The sequence below is a fragment of the Budorcas taxicolor genome, chromosome 4, assembly GCF_023091745.1.
Source record: "Budorcas taxicolor isolate Tak-1 chromosome 4, Takin1.1, whole genome shotgun sequence".
NCBI lineage: Eukaryota > Metazoa > Chordata > Mammalia > Artiodactyla > Bovidae > Budorcas > Budorcas taxicolor.
The window spans coordinates 90,828,897-90,849,429 of NC_068913.1; the positions used below are offsets into that span (position 1 = coordinate 90,828,897).

General features: G+C 41.7%; 1 protein-coding gene across 1 annotated transcript; it reads right to left on the minus strand.

Annotated features, from left to right (window-relative positions):
- Positions 1-2,036: 2,036 nt before the first annotated feature.
- Positions 2,037-18,950, minus strand: GPR37 (G protein-coupled receptor 37). Its single transcript, XM_052639190.1, has 2 exons — positions 17,940-18,950; positions 2,037-2,855 (listed from the first exon to the last, which is right to left on the minus strand). Exons 1-2 carry the CDS (start codon positions 18,948-18,950, stop codon positions 2,037-2,039), a joined length of 1,830 nt encoding a protein of 609 aa, XP_052495150.1.
- Positions 18,951-20,533: the final 1,583 nt, after the last annotated feature.

The following is a 20,533-nucleotide window of genomic DNA, read 5'->3' on the forward strand; positions in this document are numbered from 1 at the left end:
CAGTTCTTCAACTAAATATCATGAGATACACTGTGGAATGATAATTGTTGATCTGCTCAGCAGCCAAAACCTAGTTCAGGCATCCTCATTTCCAAAGACCTATTACAGGGATCTGTAAGAGGAACAACGGTGCCTTGTTTTTATTCTTCCTCAAAGTCTGAAATACAGACAGTAGCGGGGGAAATCCCTTTGAAGAATACTGGACTGGGGAAAAGGAGATATTCTGGGCACTGTTATTTATTTAATCTGGGTTTCATGCAGAAAACGAGTGGTCTGAATTAAGTACTTTTAATTTTTCTAGCACTAAAGTGTACTGATTTAAATAACATTTAGTCAGGAAGAAAAAATGTGCTACTCAGTTATATCAAACAGTACAGAAATTGACAAGCAGAAAACACGCAGGGCAGTTTCCAGCCAGAAAGTTGGGTTCCCCTATATGATTTTTCTGAGGACAGCAACATGACAATCACACTGAGTCACTCAGGTCACTGCCTCTGCCATCTGATTAGGGATGTGTCCCACGTGGCAGGCATCTTATACAACTGCTTTTACTTGAACTCCTTCAGGGATTCATATAATTCAAATGGAGAGGACTAGTTTTTTTTGTTGGGAGTTTACAGAATATTAATTTAAAGGTAGTACTTGAATATTTAAGTGTTTTAATCATGATGTATAAATATTTTATTATTCCACTATACTGTAATTTATTAAAGAAATTAAGCCACACAGATTTAACCAAGTTCATTTTTTAAAAGGAGAAAAATAAGAACTCAAAGTGCTTCACATAGAATTCATGGTGCTTCAGAGGTCAGTGTTTAGATGAAATAGAGGACAAATGCATTGTTTTTTCATCTTTGGTTCCACTCATAATTCCTCATGGGAAAACCTGTAACTCTATATGCTGGTTAAGAGGTAAAATTTTTTTTTTAAGTAGTTTCTTCCTACTCTGCTATTTATTCATATTTTATAAATATTTGGAAGTAATTTGCATCTCTATCTGAATATTAAAAATACATTTTTGAAACACATAATATAGTTTTATGAATCATACATATAAATAGTACTGTTGGGGAAACTTCTTTGTAACATAGTGGTTTCCAATCTTAAAGGAAAAGAGTCAACTGAGTGAAAGTCACTCAATCGTGCCCAATTCTTTGCAAGCCCATGGACTATAGAGTCCAGGGAATTCTCTAGGTCAGGATGCTGGAGTGGGTAGCCTTTTCCTTCTCCAGAGGATCTTCCCAACCCAGGGATCGAATCCAGGTCTCCCACATTGCAGGCGAATTCTTTACCAGCTGAGTCACAAGGGAAGCCCAAGAATACTGGACTGGGTAGCCTATCCCTTCTCCAGGGGATCGTCCCAACCCAGGAATCAAACTGGGGTCTCCTGCATTGCAGGCGGATTCTTTACCAACTGAGCTATCAGAGAAGCCTTAAAGGAAAATAGAATTTATAAAACTATAAGGTCAATTTTAAATCATGCATAAAACCAGTAATTGTGTATTTAAGGCAAGTAAAATATTTATTGAATATTGGTTAAAAGTAGATTGACAATGAGGTTAAAGAATAAAGTGTCATTTATTTGGTGCTACTTGGTGAATGCTTCTTAACTACAACTCTTCTCACAAAACCACATACAATATACTTTCAGTCACAACTCAAACAGAAAATAGCCTACAAAATCACATGGCTATAACCAATATACAGTGATTATATTTTTTAAAAGAACAAAAGTTAGCAATTAATTAAGGTGCAGTCACTTTTTTTCAAATAAAATATTAGCACCATACCAGATAAAATGATCTAAAATTATGGGCCTCCCATACTTCTTAAATAACTAAATATAAACTTCTTTTTCAAAGCACAAATATTAATTTGCAAAATCAGTTCTACCAATAGTTAATATTTCTCTTCTTTGTTTTTTCTTTTGCATTTTTTCCCAGTAAGGAAAAATAGGAGTAAAAACTTTCGCAGGGTATGAAAATCAAACAAACAAAAAAAGAAAGCTAAGCCAACCCAAGGCTGTGCTCACTCCTTCAGCAATGAGTTCCAACAGAAGCAAAGGTGGACATTTCCCGGCGTATGGTACTGAAAGGTGAGAGCTCCAGTTCTGTGGTGTATTCGTTGTCATTGTCATCACTGGTCACCGTGGACGACTTCTGAATGCACTCGTCACAACAGCAGCAGCAGCAGTCCATAAAGGCCCGACTGAAGGGTTTGCAGAGACAGAAGAGGAGAACAGGGGTGACACAGGACTTAAAGAACAGAAGGAACTGGCTGATGATATTAAGAAGGTCCATTGTCTGCTGGGAAACCCCTGTGGCCATGTAAGCAGTCACAATGTTGCAAATGTTTTCAGGAATAATGCAAAATCCATATAAAATGGTCAAAGCCACGACTGTACAGTTCATCTGGCTTTCTAGCTGGATCTGTCGCTTATTCCCCCGGGTACAGGCTTTCTCGGCTTTGCGGATTTTCCTTGCAGTCACTAGAGAGCAGGTGATGGTGAAAAGCGTGGGCAAACAGAAGTAACAGCCGAAATACCACCAGAGTCTAGCGCTGTCGTAGGTGAGGGCTAAGACATAGATGGTGTCGGGGAGGTCGGGGGAGATCTTGATAACGCAGCGCTCGGCAGGCGCTCGCCCGCTCAAGCCCAGGTCCTCCTTACTCAACTGGCGGAGCACCACTTCCGGCAGGGCTAGCAGGAGAGCGCCCACCCATATCACAGCAAGTTTGGCGGTTGTGGAAGAACAGTTTTCTATCATTTCATAGTACATCTGGACGTTGGTGGCCGCCCGGAAGCGGTCTATACACAGAGCGCATAAAGTGAACGTAGTGACTCCCAGAGAAGCAACCTGCACAAGGAAGATAGAATATGTTTATCCTGGGTCATCTCTGAAAGATCAAAACATTAGGCAATAAATACAGATGGCCGAAAAGTACCCCCCAAAAGAAAAGAACCATTTCCTGGAATCAGGCATGGGTAACTGTTGTTGGTGACTTCTGATGAATCATGGTAAGGACAACAAATAAAAATAGAAGAAAAAAAGAAGAAGAAGAAATATAGTGGCTCTGGGTCATGGAGCCAAAAAATATTAAAGCTGGAAGGAAGCATAAAGATCAGCTACCTCATAGACAACCAAGAGAGGTAAGGCGGTTCTCAAAGTCACAAGATAAGCAGAGTAATCATCTGAGAGCACCAAATTTACTCCACTGTTTGGGGTGAAATTAATTTAATGTTTAATAAATGAAGTCATTATTTATATATTTAAACAAGGACAATGGATAGGAGGTAAACTGTTCCTGAACGTTCAGATAAAACAGGAGACTAACAGAAAATACCTTAAGTGAATGGGCTGCTTTGGGGTTTACCCCAAATACCTACATTCAAATGGGCATCCCAGGTGGCACTAATGGTAAAGAACCCACCTGTCAATGCAGGAGATGTGGTTCCATCCCTGGGTTGGGAAGATCCCCTGGAGGTGGGCAAGGCAACCCACTCCAGTATTGTATTCTTGCCTGGAGAACCCTATGGACAGAGCAGTCTGGCGGGCTACGATCCACAGGGTCACAAAGAGTCAAACATAACTGAAGTGGTTTAGCATGCATGCACACATACACACACAAACGTGTGTATATATATATATAATTAATATACATGAATGTCTAAATTTTTAGGACTCTAAAGGACCATGTTGACAAAAGGAAAACCATTCGTCCGAACAATTTCAGCACTCAAAACATTAACTGTTTACCTACTACATTTAAGCTGTCACTCTCCCTGGAAAAATAGAAACTTGCCTTGTGGATTCTATGAATTCCAATGGCAAATAGCCTTGCTTCTTATACACTACATATTAGAGTCTACTAGTTCTCATATGGAAAATAAGGATACTGCATGCATGTCCTGATTATTCTCATAACTATTGGTAGAGACAGTCTGAAAGTGAGATAAAATGAGGGGTTAGCTGTATGAAAAGCAAAAATGAAGGAAAATAGGAATAATAAAGTCTATATCAGAGCAAATCAAGAGGTCATGGTTAAACTTATAACCACAGTTCTTTTACTACGAAGTCTTCATGAAGTTTTCCATAAACATCAGCATAAATATCAATGTAATATGCCTGAGTCATCTTCACATTTACCTTTTTAAAATTAACTTTCAACTTAATGAGTTGTTCACCTTAATAGAAATATATTTTTCACTTATGCTAGAGACTCAAAATAATTCTAAAATTGAAGTCCATACTGTGCAACTGTCCTAAGAACAGATTATGTTTTATGTCAATAATTTGTTAATATCACATTTTGGAAATCTAAGAAGAATGTGTCATTTTCTAAAGGTCTGCACCAAACAGTATTATTTGGAAATTGCTGTATTTTCTTGTACAGATTTTTGGAAGTTTTTATGTATATATTAGCTCTGCAAGTGTTTTGAGTCATCTCTCTATAAGACTGTAAAGCACAAACAACAAAAAAATTCTCAGGCTATTCAATGTACAAGAGTCCTCATCAAGACTTTCTGCACCATCTTCACTGAAGCAAATCATATGCATATTTCCTTGTCACCCTGTTTCCACAGTCAGTCCAGAAATACAAAGCTACAGAAGTTTATGCTCTGCAGCCTTTTTAAATTATGAATAACATTTCTATTAAAAGGACAACTTGGCAATATGAAAATACTAGACTCTGAGAAGAAGCAGTCTCTTAGAGGCTCACAAAATCTATTTGCTTGGTAATTTTCTATCATTACTTACAGAGAATACACAACGCACAAGAGATAGTATCTTCTCCCCGATTGATCTCCATCATTTTAAATCTAGAGATTTAAAATCTGAGCCAATTACTGCAGGAGCTATCATTTGCATACCTATCTCAAATCTGTTAGAAAGCATTTAATGTGAGGTAACAGCAAAGAGCAAATGAATGTAGGTGGACAGATAATAAAACAGGTGTGTCAGATTATCAGCTCCTTGGATACCATAAACTTTGCTGCATTTTCATTCTCAATGAAAAGATGTTCACTGCTTCAAAAAGCAAAAAAAAAGGGGGGGTTATAGATTTTGGATAACTCATCCCACAAGATTAAAAAATAAAAAATTAAGGCAAATGTTAAGCAGGATTTACATGTGCCTTGATTTTTTTCACTCAGGAATCCTTCCACATTTTATTTTATTTGAAGATGCTCAGTTCTTCAACCATACTCCTGAGAGCTGCAGTACTGAGGACTTCAAATATATTTGATGTGTAAGGAAATGGCAACCCACTCCAGTGTTCTTGCCTGGAGAATCCCAGGGATGGGGGAGACTGGTGGGCTGCTGCCTCTGGGGTCGCACAGAGTCGGACACGACTGAAGTGACTTAGCAGCAGCAGCAGCTCTTGACAAACCACGGATTACGGGAAACTTCTCAGTTGTCATACACAAATTTCAGGAAATTCCTGCATTTAGCTATCTACTTTCAAATTGTTCTCTCTGATAAAATTCTCTGCAATTAAGATCCAGCTGAAATGAGGTAAACCATCCAGGAAGGTCACAAGAGCTACAGAGAGTTGTTAAAAGAACCTCTGAGACAAACACCTCCCCAAATACAGACAGCACTAACCACGCAGTTGCCAAGAGCAACTGCATCCCAAATGCCAGTCCTAGATAGCTACTCTCTCCTGCTGCCACTGCCTGCAGTGTTATTACTCCAGATATTTTTCTATAAATTCACTTATGCACTTGAAACATGATGTGAAACAGCGAGAAAGGCACGAGGTCCCCACTCAGTACTTTCCCAAGTTATTTACAGGAGGCTGTAAACCTTTGTAGAAAACTAACTGTATACCACAGAAATACATGGATAAAAATCAGTTGGACAAGGAGTGGTGGGCTAATTTCTGTTTACTCAGATATGGAATCTATCCATGTAATTAGAATTGCTAAATGTTGGAGTAACATTTGGCCATGAAAAGATTTCTATCACAATTTTTAAATATACTTGTTTACATACAGCTCATTAGAAATTCTACCAAGATGAATGGTGCAATTATATACAATTATAAAACTGTATCATGAAGGCTGGATCTGTCTGCATTTAATGACCATATCTGATTGCTAAAATTCCATATCACTAGAAATATGCTCTTGGGAGTAAAGCTTTAAGCGTTAGCTTAGATAGTTAGTTCTTTGAAGCCATATTCTGAGAGATGGAATGCGTGAGATGCAATCTCTTATTAATTAAACTGCAACGGGAGGAATAATTAACATCAACAGAAGCAGAAATGTAAACACTTTGAATGGACAAGATGGTTAATTCCGAGAATCAAGATCAAAGGAAAGCTAGAAGCAGAAATCTTTAACTATTTGGGAAAATATATCATTTTGAGGGGATTGGCATCAAAATACAGGCACTGGAGAATTAAAACAACTCTGAAATCTTTTCTTCCACCAGCAATGCTGTGCTCTTCTTTGTGTCCTGGAAGAAGAACAACAGCAAATGTTGCTGCCCAGTCAACACCTAGAACAGCGAGGCTGTGGGCAGCTGTGGTCACCTGCGGTCACCTGCAGTGTTGCTTCAAGGGACCGCAGAGGCACAGGGCGTGTGGAGACCCTCACGTCGGAAAGCAGCAGTTCCGATGCACAGGAGTTCTCCCTACCATTTAAGGTTCTAACTCAGTACAAACATCCAGTTGAGAGGAAAGTACTGTCTTCAGCTAGTACTGTTTTAAATCCCTGTTCATTCAAAATGATGTGAAGAAAGAGCACATGGATATGTTATGAAAAACAGTCATCTACGAAAATCCTGTGGTAGCTATAGCTCCACTTCTCAGAAGCCTCCTGCAGACAGGCAAAAAAGAAACCTTTACGAATGAAGTCAAGCTGTGAAAGTTTAACCCATACCAAACAAACAGTGTATTTGCTAAACCCTCTGATAGACATCAGTGATAACACTGGTGGGGAAAGAAAAGACTGATGGACTTCCAAGCAAAAATTCTTTCATATGACATTGAACCCACATGCTTAACTATAGTGAAGCAACTGGAATACACTGATTTTTATAAAACAGGAAAATTTCTAACTAAAGTCATGACAACTGTACTCTCGCCTAACTTACATTTTACCTCAGAAAGACAAGTGCATCTATTTATGGGCTGTCCTTTGTACACAAGTAACCCTCACAACAAGGGCATCATTGTTAAGAAAACCCATTCATTTGGGCCATGAATGATAACCCATTATAAGTCCATGGTGAGAGACCTAACAATCAGTCAGGAAAAAAGCAGGAGGAGCACAGGGTAGAGTTTCCTGTGAAACTCTAAATGGCTTGAGCTTGCATCTCTGGCTTCCTCTTGCATTTTCCATAATGCACCTCCTCGAAACTCTCAGGGCAATTTCCCCACCAGAGACTCTTTTGAGCAACAGTGTAGAAACCATGTTTTTCAAAGCCACTTTACGCATCACTATCAATGTGATGGCCTTTATCAAAAGGTCTTCATTTTGGAGTACATGCTAATCACGATCCTGTGGCAGGGACACACTTGTATTAGCTTTTCCAAACCAAAATACAGAGTGAGTAGGAGAGATGTGTCTCAACCCTGGCAAGGACGCACAGGCCTCTGAAATGAAACAAAGCCCTTCACAGACACTCTTCCACAGTCCAAAAGAAGGTTTCTTACTTTTATCAAAATCACTGAGATTTAATCTGATACAACCGCACATCATACATATCTATTTATTTCAATTGTATCCATCCTACTTCATCTTTACATGATTTCCAGTGTCAGGGAAAGACAAGTTTCAAGGTATCAACTATCATTACTGCTGCATTCTCAACTTTACTCCCTCATTTTTAAACTTGGTAACATGTTCTTACTCAGTGAAAAAAAAAAAAGAGAGACTATTTAAAAGTCAATATAGCATCCTAAAATTTGTATTTATCCTTTTACTTTTATCATTCCTACCTTGACATTCCTAACAATTCCAACTTTGGACTTCTGTAGAAGTACATTCCTTTGCAGTTAAAAAAAATCATTTTGCTACAACTTATCTAAAATGTTATAATTTAAACATAAATATGCCAATGCTTATTGGTAAAAAAAAAAAATGCAACTGAAGCAAGTTTAACATCATTTGTCCTAAAATGCAAGCCATCTATTGGAATCAACAGTTCTTAAGGAATTTATGCATTCCAAATTTATTCTCAATAATTAGAAATTCATTTCAAAATGTAGTATTTCCCACAAGCCCAAAGTCTAGATTTCAACTCTTAATATTATAATGTTGTTTTCATCTAGGGGTTCTGATGAGTTTCCAAAGACCAGTAACAAATTTTCACTTGTTTTTCCTTGTGAATAATGACATTGCACCATTGTATATGGTCATGTTGTTGTTGTTCAGTTGCTAAGTGCTGTATGACTCTTTGTGACCCCATGGACTGCAGCATGCCAGGCTTCCCTGCCCTTCACTATCTCTCAGAGTTTTCTCAAATTCATGTCCATTGAGTCTGTGATTCCATCCAACCGTCTCATCCTCTGTTGCTCCCTTCTTCTGCCCTCAATCTTTCCCAGCATCAGGATCTTTTCCACTGAGTCAGCTCTTCGCATCAGGTGGCCAAAGTATTGGAGCTTCAGTTTTGGCATCAGTCCTTCCAATGAATATTCAGGGCTGATTTCCTTGGTTTGATCTCCTTGCTGTCCACGGGACTCCTTGGACAGCAAGCAATCCCTTGCACATGGTGGTGAACCTAAGCTAAAGACAAAATCAGAACTGGCCTCATCCATTTGTTGTTAGGTAATTATGATCTGAATGGCATTGAGAGACCATATTTAAAGACAAAATTTCTCTGTTCTTAACCAAAATCCCATTCTGGGTAATAGGTTAAGAAGTAATACCCTTTCTTCATTCATCCTTCTTATAAAAGACATATATCTCTAAATGTCACATCTTACTGTGAATTAGTTACCAGATGCTTTTCCTATACGAGAGAAATTTGAACCAAGGAGAAGTAGCAGAGGTAGGAGGCAAGTTCCCTGAAGGCAGGAAGTGATGAGAAGGGAGTGAAAAATGGCAGCCCCGAGTACAGTCATAGACCTAATTGAAATGACTCATTCTAGGCTAGGATCAAATCAGTGACCTTGGCTTCGTTCATGCTGTGAACCACTCAAGTGTGCTGATAGATCACATTGAAAACCATCAGAAATTCACAAGCTGAAAGTATTCTATCTCAAGAATAAGTCTGAAACTGTGATTATATCCGGTTTTTATGGAAGTTTTATGGAAAATGTCTGTACCGACTCTGCAAATAGAAAGAGCCCAGATTTGAGGTTGTAGCAATTCTGTTCTCCACTCCACCTTGAAATTTTAGAAGAGATCATCTCTTCTGGCACAAAGAATACCATTCTCATAAGGATGCCTAAGAGTTAGTCTTGGCAACAAGGTTAATTATGGGACCCTGGCAGGTCAATTCATGGCAAGAAAAATGACAGAGGATCCCTGGAGGATGGGTGCAGAAGTGCAGTGTCAGGGACAAATCTCAATGCACAGTGGTCTACGCATTCTTCTCCCCACTTGGTCCACATCCCAGACTCAGAGCCCTGTGCTTCCAATGGGATACCATTAAACCTAGGACTGTAGCCTGCCAGGCTCATTTGTTCATGGGATTTCCCAGGCAAGAATACTGGAATGGGTTGCTATTTCCTTCTCCAAGGGATCTTGCCAACACAGGAATCTAACCCAAGTCTCCTGCATTGGAGGTGGGTTCATTACCACTGAGCCACCAGGGAAGGCCTACAGTTCACAGGAAGCGCTATTAAAGGTGGGACCCTTCTCTCACGGCCCATGTAGTACAAGGGTGGAGGACAAGATAGAGCCTTACTTTCTCAGCCTTGGGCAGACTTAGAAGCTCAGATCTATTTTGCTTTTGCATAAATATTTACTTCTTTTTCGCTGTTGAAGGACATTTTGTTGATATAACCAGATACTTTGAAAGCCCTCAAAAACTGAGGGTAAGCCCTAAAGTTGATTGTGGGTTTGAGGGATGACTCCAATTCTCCATGCTTCCATTTTCCCTGGCTCTATAATAAGGTGTAAAGTATCTCTCTTGTCAGCCTTTCTTCCCAGGTCCTCTAAGGTCAAATTAAACAATTGGTATGTTTAAGAGATTTTCAGAAGAAAAGGACATCATTTAACACTCTGCTACTGCACTGCTAAATAAACCATTCATTTAAGTACAATTTTAAAACTTGATTTACTTAATGTCTTTATGACTAATAAGGATGACTAATTCCAACTCGGAAATGGTTATCTCAGGCATTGTATTTCCAAATAATAATTTAACATTTAACAATATTTAGAATAATTCTGTATTCTAAATGAAATGTCTAGGACAGTCATATCTGCTGAAATATCTCATACACCTCATATCCTAGGACAAACTGAAAAAACAAGAAAGCAAAAACTAATAGTTGTAGCTTTTCACCACGGCTCTAGGCTGTACATATTTATGAAAACTAATAGTAAGAATATGATTGAAAAAGAATGAAAGGGAACATAGTTTTCACTTGAGTTTTTCATCTTTGGAGAGAGGAAGAACAGTTGTGAGATGACCGATTCCAGGGCCATTCCTGAACCTCCATGACAGCTTGTTTAAGCCCCTCTTATAGTATTATCACACTATACAGCACGTGGTTTCACTCATCTATAATGGCAGTAACACATCTATGTTACTGAACTCTGGAAACTTTTTCCTCTCTTTCTGTCCTGTTCCCTCCTAACTTAGTGCCTAACATAGAAGAAAAGCCCAGTAAATGTTTAATGAATGAATGGATAGTAAATAAATGAATGAATAATGACATCTATGGAAGAGGACTATAGAAAATAATGAATTATTCAAGCTGCTCTTTAGTCCTTATTGGGTGCTGGTGTTTTGTGTATAATTCTTAAAAGCTGAAAGCCAACTGATATCTCTAGGAGGCAAGCAAAAAAAACCTATATTCTTGTTTCTACTTCATTGGCAAGCTTTACAAAAGAAAAGCATTCTTATAATCAATTGTTAAGGAAAGTATTTGAATTTCACATTTGATTATTATAAAACTTTCATTCCTCATGTGTATTAAAAAGCAGAGACATCACTTTGCCAACAAAGGTACATATAGTCAAAGCTATGACATGTATGTAGTCATGTACAGACATGAGAGATGGACCATATAGAAGGTTGACATCTGAAGAATTGATGCTTTTGAACTGTGGTGCTAAAGACTCTTGAGAGTCCCTTGGACTGCACGGAGATCCAGCCAGTCAATCCTAAAGAAATCAACCTTGAATAGTCATTGGAAGGACTGATGCTGAAGCTCCAATGCTTTGGCTACCTGATGTGAAGAACTGACTTATTGGAAAAGACCCTGATGCTGGGAAAGATGGAAGGCAGGAGGAGAAGGGGACGACCAAAGATGAGATGGTTGGATGGCATCACAGACTCAATGGACATGAGTTTGAGCAAGCTCTGGGAGATAGTAAAGGACAGCAAAGCCTGGAGTGCTGCAGTCCATGGCGTCACAAAGAGTCAGACACGACTTAGCAACTGAACAACAACATTTCTCAGGTGGAACCCAAGTTCAATAAGCTTCATCATACACTGTTCATGAATTGAGTTATACATAGGCACACACTATTTTTTTTTTCTTTTCTGGTTAACTCTTTGGAGTTATCAGCCAAATATTTTCTTACATGGGAATGTGAAAATTATTATACGGGATTAATAGGAAGTCATACAATATTTGTTAAGTACCATTCTCATTCAGTGAGTTTATTTTCCCTGAGAACATTATTAGTAACTTTCAAATGGCTCTCAAAACTGTGTTCTTCCACTTAAAAGTCCATCAGTATAACTAATTCTTCTCCAGGGGATATTCCCTACCCAGAGATCTAACCTGTGTCTTCTGCCTTGGCAGGCAGATTCTTTACCTCTGAGCCACCACAGAAGCCCATTGGCAACCCACTCCAGTATTCTTACCTGGGAAATCCCGAGGACAGAGGAGCCTGGTGGGCTACAGTCCATGAGGTTGCAAAGAGTCAGAAATGACCTAGCAACTAAACAAACCAATATCAAATGCACTTGTCAAGCAAAGTTACTATCTGCTGTGATCAGCATGGTAGTACTTGAATGTAGGAGTTCTAGGGAAATTTGTCTAGAATAGCATACCTGTATGGCAATATAAGGGCTTCCCAGGTGGCGCTAGTGGTAAAGAACACGCCTGCCAATGCAGCAGACATGAGATGGGAGCTCAATCCCTGGGTCAGAAAGATTGTCTGGACAAGGGCATAGCAACCCACTCTGTATTCTTGCCAGGAAAATTCGAAGAACAGGACAGCCTGGCAGGCTACAGTCCATGGGGTCACAAAGAGTCAGACAGGACTTAGCAACTGAACAACAACAACAAGGATTCTCTCATGGTTTCCCTGGTGGCTCAGTGGTAAAGAATCTGTCTGCCAGTGCAGGAGAGGAGGGTTCCATCCCCGGGTTGGGAAGATGCCCTGGAGAAGGAGATGGCAACCCACTCTAGTATTCTTGCCTGGGAAATCCCATGGACAGAGAAGCCTGGCAAAAGAGTTAGACACAACTTAGCAACTAAAAAACAACATGTTATTCAAAACCTCCAACTGACATCCAAAGAGAAATATACATTTAGCAGCAGATCTGGATTAGATGATACACTTCACTCTGGCCGGCTTTCATCATGTAATGAGCAAAGAGCAGTTCCAGTTGCCACATTCAATGCCTTTATTTGGCTTTCAGTTCAGTCACTCAGTCATGTCCTACTCTTTGCGACCCCATGAATTGCAGCACGCCAGGCCTCCCTGTCCATCACCAACTCCTGGAGTTCACTCAGACTCACGTCCATTGAGTCCGTGATGCCATCCAGCCATCTCATCCTCTGTCGTCCCCTTCTCCTCCTGCCCCCAATCCCTCCCAGCATGAGAGTCTTTTCTAATGAGTCACTCTTCACATGAGGTGCCCAAAGTGCTGGAGTTTCAGTATCATTTTTAGCATCATTCCTTCCAAAGAACACCGAGGGTTATCTCCTTCAGAATGGACTGGTTGGATCTCCTTGCAGTCCAAGGGACTCTCAAGAGTCTTCCCCAACACCAAAGTTCAAAAGCATCAATTCTTCAGCGCTCAGCCTTCCTCACAGTCCACATTTCACATCCATACATGACCACTGGAAAAACCATAGCCTTGACTAGACGGACCTTTGTTGGCAAACTAATGTCTCTGCTTTTGAATATGCTATCTAGGTTGGTCATAACTTTTCTTCCAAGGAGTAAGTGTCTTTTAATTTTATGGCTGCAGTCACCATCTTCAGTGATTTTGGAGCCCCCCAAAAATAAAGTCTGACACTGTTTCCACTATTTCCCCATCTATTTCCCATGAAGTGATGGGACCAGATGCCATGATCTTAGTTTTCTGAATGTTGAGCTTTAAGCCAACTTTTTCACTCTCCTCTTTCAGTCTCACTTGTTATATCTTTTTTTTTGCCTTTTCATACTCTTCATGAGGTTCTCTCAAGGCAAGAATACTGGGGACGACAGAGGATGAGATGGTTGGATGGCATCACCGACTCAATGGACATAAGTTTGAGCAAACTTCATTGCTCAAACTCCATTGAGTTGGTGATGGACAGGGAAGTCTGGCGTGCTGCAGTCTATGGGGTCACAAAGAATTGGACACAACTGAGCGACTGAATTAACTGAAGCATTTGTTAGATCCCTAGAGAATGGTACGGTAGAGAGCTCTTCTGCCATCCTCCTACTGCAGTCCACACCCAGACCTCCATATGCAAGCCACACATATACTCTCTCTCCACAAACAACTATTGCTTGGAGTATAGTTTTGTTTTGTTTTGTTTTTTCTGGTGACTCTCTGCTAAACCAGTTTAAAATGATGTATGTGTTAGGCTGGCCACCATCCATCCAGACTTCCTTCCCTCTTGTCCCCCTTTCCTACCAGTTCATCTACGCTTGGTCTTTATGGGACTTATCACTAGACCACAGAGACTTCATAATCCTGGAACAGAAAGAGAGAAATTATCAACTACAAATGTTCCCACTATGATCCCACTCACAGTAACATTAACTATAATAGAACTCCCCTTCTAGAGATAGACTCTGGAAGCTCAGTGTCTCCTTAAACTTTATGTCAACACTTTGAAATAAAAAAGAAGACTTGAATGCAAATTGCAAAGACCTATCCTTTCTGCTGAAGAAATACCTATTTTTCTATACAAACAGAACTCTCCCCTAAATTCTTCTACCTCCCTAAGATGATGTTAATACTCAAGCTGAAGAAGAAAGAACTATAGTAGAGAAGCCAATGAAGGCAAAAGAGAAGACAGAGAAAATCTGTAAAGATCAATCAAAATGAATTGTGGTGAAAATTAAAAAAAAAAAAAAACATTGAAAAAGGCAAAAGCAACTACTAGAAAAACGGTAGCTCAGACATTATAAATCAGTAGAGAGTGTGTGATGGGGAAAAAAAAGGAAGAATAGCCAACAAATAAGGAATATAAAAAAGTAAAAAGGAAAGAAAGGATCAAATCTAGATAATAAAAGGAGATGAAATATCAAATAATTTTCAGAGTCTTGCAGCCAAGAAGAAAAAGATTCACAATGAGGGCAAATTGTGGAAAAGGTTTTTAAAGATATTTGTAATGTGCTCCCCAATCTAAGACACTTTGTAGTTGTTAAGAACATAAAGTACAACCTATATATGTATATTTGATTATTAAGATAATCATCTTTGGCACATTAAAAAGTACAGTTGTCCCACATTATTGCAACTTTTTAAAATTTAATGAGCTACCAACTAGGGAATTTACTGTCAGTTTATGGGATGGAAGATGAAATTTAAAAATATAATAGGCTATAAATTTCATCATAAAACAAACGATGTCAACTAGGTTTATTGTTTTTTTCCTGTCTGTTGGATTCAAAAGTCTTTTTAAAAGATAAAAAGGAGCAGAAAAAGAAAACAGTCACTGAACACTGTTTTGCCTCATAGATTTTTGCCTAATAACCAAATGTCAACATCAAGTGTTAAGATGAAGGGTCTGGTTGCCATTGACTAGTGTATATACTTAGGAGGGTCATTTCTCTTCTCTGAGCGTCATGTTTCATCTTTAAAATGAGGGGATTCAGTTAGAATGTTACCTGGTTCTAATTCAATGTGATAATTCAAAGGTCACTGTAGTGGATGCTATTGTTCCCACACAGATTGCTTCCCCACCGAAAAGTCCTTTAAGGAATGAAATGCTGGCTTCCCTAGCTGCTGGGACTATTGGTAGTTGATGGCTCCCAGCTGCATTCCTCTATAGGATTGCCCTTGACCAAAGAGATCCACCCAGCTCAAGGTTATGCCCCCTTCCTGGGAGCAACTTGCATCCAGTGACAGGTCCGTAAGGGCTGGGTCCTCTGGCCTCCATTCAGGACATCCCTGTAGAACCATCCCAGCCTTAGAGTTCCTATGTTGTCTGCTGAAGTCTTTGTGACATTTGCATCACAGTTCAACTTCCCCGTTTTTTCCAAGAAACCCAACATGGAATAGGCATTAGATCCCTCTTACTTCTGTGAAAATAGCAATGCCTCTTAGAGGCAGAAATGCTTTATTCTGAAATTTGGATTGTATTTCTTGCACTCATAATCAGGAACTGTGGAGCTAATACTACTGTCTGATCACAGTAGTGATCATTTTCACAGAAAATGATGAAATATTACAGAATTATTTCAGAAGAACAGGATTAAGTATGAGTATAGAAACACTAAATCTTAAGGTCTTTATTCATTACTCTAACAGTGAAAATGTATATTATAGTTTAATTTTTCAAGAAAAAAATGAATGAATCTTTACTTCAAGCCTTTGCTTCTCTAGAGGAAAAAAAAAGCTCTGTACCAATAACCAAAAAAACAGAAAGGGCTATGAAGAAGGAGAAAATACAGAGTAAAAAATAAAAATAGTTGCTATTCTTCAGGAGATGAGAATTAAATTTAAAAACTGAATGCAAATGAAAAAAAATAAATTTCTAAAATCCTCAGAATTAGAAAGAGAAAGAAAATTAGAGAAAGAAAATTAAAACACATACATAATAAATACCATCACTCGAAACTCATAGATCTCATAAAACTCACCAAAATTTGACTAGTTTGTTATGATTTTGAATGAAATTATTTTAAAGTTTGTGTGTGTGTTTTTTAAAGAACTTTAGTATTTTTTTCTTTCCCAGTTTCTTTTTTCTGCCTTCTTTATTGTTTTCCCTCTTCTATATGAAGATTTTATCCTGTCCAGTACATTTAAAACAAGCCAATATGCTTTCCTCTTCTTGGAAGTAACTCTCCTATTTACTTACTGGTTTACTTTTGTCTCTTTTTTGCATATGTCAATTTCTTCTGCATTATTTAAACAATCAGAGAAACCTTACATTGAAATTGACCTTGAAAAGATGACTGGTAGACACATATTCTCTTCCATAAATTTAACTTCCTTCTCTGCAATTCAAAAATGAGCTGTCTTCCAAATAAATTAGATGTTTCGGAGCTAGCTGGAGCTTGGCAACAGAGAAATCCTAGATCTTGGTAAAGCAGCAACAGCTGATTTAGCAAGCATGCAATGATCCTGCAGCTGATCCCTGCCAGGATAGCAGAGGGTCTTATTTACAGCTTCTTGCCTTGGTCTTTCTAAGTAGGTACTGTTTAATGTTTACTTTTCCCCTAGCTCTGGGCCCCGGAACAATGTTGAACATAGTGTCACTGGCCCTGGTGCCAGACAGGATCAGGGGCTCTGGAATATTTAGTTTTTCTTCTTCTGCTTCCATAAATGAAATGGGCAGTCTGAATGGAGGAAATCAAGGGCCAGCTGGCTAAAAACACAACTGGCAACAAAGCACTTGGGCTCCATCCAAGAGCTGGTGTTTAAAGAGAAGCCATTTAAAGAGCAAATTCCAACTACCATAATAACGGTTAAGGACACTAGCTGTAGCATGTTACAGTAAAATTTTACTCAAAGATTCTCATTTCCAAAGTTCAGAACCTGTTAAGTGTCCCCTATGTCTTAAGAAATTTTCTAGTCTTAGAAAAGTAGTCACTCTGTTACACCCTAACAAATGTCAAATATATACTATATATTTTGAGAATGTTCAATAAATTCTGTGCCATGAGGTACAAAGTGTTATTTTTGCTTAAGGTCATTCATACAAAATGAATAAAATGGTTACAAAATTGAGGAATGAAAACAGAGGGACAGAAATGACATAAGAATATAAGAATTCAGATGGGATAGCATGACAGACAGCCAGACCCTAAAACTAATTTGGGAAGTTACTAATGTATCGAGACCAAGTGACAAACAAAGAAAAGTAGATTTCCTCTTTTAAACAAAATATTACTCAATTTTTTATATTTAAGGAAAGAATTTAGTAATATTCTTGGGGAATAAATCATATTGGAGCACTAGAAACCTAGTAGATAAATGATATAGGGCTTTATCTCTGCTAGGGTCTAATAATGACAAAGACTGATTATTTGTTAACCCTAGAATCTGACAGTCTCCAAATATATATATATATATACACACACACACACACATACATATACACACACCATAAAACACCATATTCAAAGAAATACATTTAAAACCTAAACAATCCTATGTATAATGAGATCATAGTTATTTCCCAATTCAGGAGCAGATGAGTTTGAAGGTGACTGGACAAAGCCTGCTCAGGTCCGCCCCCCACACCCAGTGTATAAATGCCAATGTATATACATGATTGGCAAGAGAAATGGGGAAGAGACTCAGGAAAAGTGCAGGGGTTCAGCAGCCAGGTAGGTGTGTGGAGCAGCAGTCCTGATACTATAAATCCCAGAAATGAATAAAGCCAGTAGCTCGAGACCCCCTGGACGGCATTACCTCTATATAGGGCACGATCTTGCAGGAGAAGTCCTCCAGCAGCCACTTCTTGGTCAGTTCATGAAAGATGACCAGCGGAAGGCAGAAGAAGATGATGAGAAAGTCCCAGAAGGCCAGGTTGGCCAGGAGGGAGTTGGAGATGCTCCGCATGTAGTAATTGTGGCACACGATGCACATCACTGCCAGGTTGCCAATGATGCCGGTCCCGAAGATCACCACGGACAGACACATGACCGCATAGGCTCCGTACGACTCCTGGGTCAGCGGGTAGAAGGGGTTCTTCAGTCGCAAGTGTGGGTGCGTGCTGTTCCCCCGCCGGGGACCCCCGCGTTCATGAACTCCTTCAAGGGAGGACCCATTCTGAGCCAGCGCCCTGCCAGGGGGTGCAATCGTCCGCCCTTCGTACCCCGACGGCCCATGGACCGTCTTGGGCTGGGGGTCGTGGTGAGAACCTTGGAGTTTCCCAGCTCTCCTTGGCCAATAATACAGGTCGCTGACTCCGGGTTCCTTCCTCGCACTCTGCTCCTGGCTACGCCCAGAAAGGCCAGCGCCTTTGGGACCCTTCTCCTTCTCCTCTGAGGTGTGAAGGAAGAACTGGAGAGCCGTGGGGTTCCCTCTCCCCAAAGTTTCAGGGGGCTCCTGACCCCGGGCACCTTTCCACCTCCAGGCTCCAGGTGGCCTAGCCGGAGGTCCCGAGGGCTCAGCTGCCGGCGCCTCCGCCCCTCTGCCCACACCTGGGTCACCGCCGGGACCGGCCGGTAGGTCCCACGGGGGCGCCGAGCGCACCGCTGCCTCCTGCTCCTCCTCCCTGGGCGCACGAGCTGCAGAATCTCCTGGTCCCCAAGCGTCCCTGCTGCGACGCTGAATCAGTGTAGGTGAACAGCTTTCTCCCAGACAATTTTCCTTCCTGGGCGCAAGGGCGTACCCGAGGGCAGGAGAAGCGGAAACCTTGATCAATAGCAGAACCAGCAGCCGCGAGGTGCGGACGAGAGGTGCGCCCGCGGCCCGCATGGCTGGGCGATAGCGCACCCAGCAGCAGCGGCTCCTGCTTAGGACCGACACCTGCTGCCTAAGTTGCCGCTGAGAGTTAGGCACATGTCACATACTAACCCCCGCCCCGGCAGCGGGGGACGGGAGATTACGGGGATGTTGGGGGATGGGTCTTGGGGTCACAACCCTCCCCCTCTACGATCCTTCCTTGTTTGGCGTCCTGAGCATTTCTCAGTCACATCGAACCCGGGCGCTACGTATCCCCAAGGTTCAGGGAGGGACTCGCTGCTCCGAGTGGCTGACCTTGAAAACTTGCAACCAACACCTGCTTGATGATTAATGTTGCGACTGGGAGAAGCCCGGACGAAGCCCCGCGCTCCTCCCTGCCTTTGGGGTGGTTGCCTTCGCGGTAACAGTTGCTCCGCCTATTTACATCCTTTCGAGGCGGCTCTATCCAGCAGCAAGCCGAGGACGCTCAAGGGAAAGAAAAACAAGTTGCCCTCCTTCGGATGCCTAGGAGCCACAGTCCCGCTCCCGCTCGCTGGAAACAGGTTGCTAGCTGCCAGACGCCGCTCAGATGCGCCCGGGAAACTCTGCCCCACCTAACCCCGGCAACCCGCGAGGCTGCTGCGGACCGGGAGGCGAGGGTTTGGAAAGCCGCGGCCACTGCCAAAGTTGTTTCTCCTTTCGCTCAAAGTTGACCAGGGGGCGGCGCGTCCCCGCGGAGAAGGGAATCGGTGGTGGAGGTGGGGTGGGGAGGGCTGGCTCTGCTCTTCGGTGGACGGGGCCAGCGGCCGCAGGAGCTCGTTGCGGCGACGGCGGGTGCAGCCCGGGCGGAGACTGTGGTGCCTGGAACCGCCGCGGGCGAGGCGGTGCATGGCTGGAAAGGGGGGAGGTGGCCCGGCCTCTCCCCGCCGCTCCAGCCGCGGCGCGCGCCCGCGAAACCGAGTGCTCTGCTCCTCGCCTCCTCGCCTCCTCCCCCTCCTCAGCCTCCTGCGAGAGATTCTGGTTTGTGGGGAGACGGGATCCCCTGGTGGCTTACGACTCACTAAACCCACACACGTTTCATTCAAGCCCTTTGTAACGGCTTTCACACGTAGAAGCTGGAAGCGGCGAGGGAACAAGGGCGGAGACGCGGAGCCTGCGCGGCTGGAGGCTAGGGGTGGGCGGGACGTGTTAATTCCCCAGATGTCGGAAACCAGCCAGACCGGTCCCAGAGCCAGGTTGCGGGAAGAGAGAGGTGAGAGACCCGTGCGTTCGCTTCCAATCGCCTGTGGCCCCTGAGCTTGTTCAGGCCTGGGTCCCGGAGGGAGTGGTAAGGTGAGGCGCTCACCTCTTTAGATATTCCCAAGAACTGAGGATGAGAAAGAAAGGGTGCTCAGAGGCTTCCATCACAGAGAATGAGCAGTTTGGGGAGTGGGACGCAGAACGATGCCATGGGTCAGGATGCCCCATGACCTTTAACCATTCTGCCTTTAATACCTTGGGCTTCCCAGGTGGCGTTACTGGTAAAGAACCCACCTGCCAGTGCAGAAAACAGAAGAAATACAGGTTTGATCCCTGGGTTGGGAAGATCCCCTGGAGAAGGAAATGGCAACCCACTC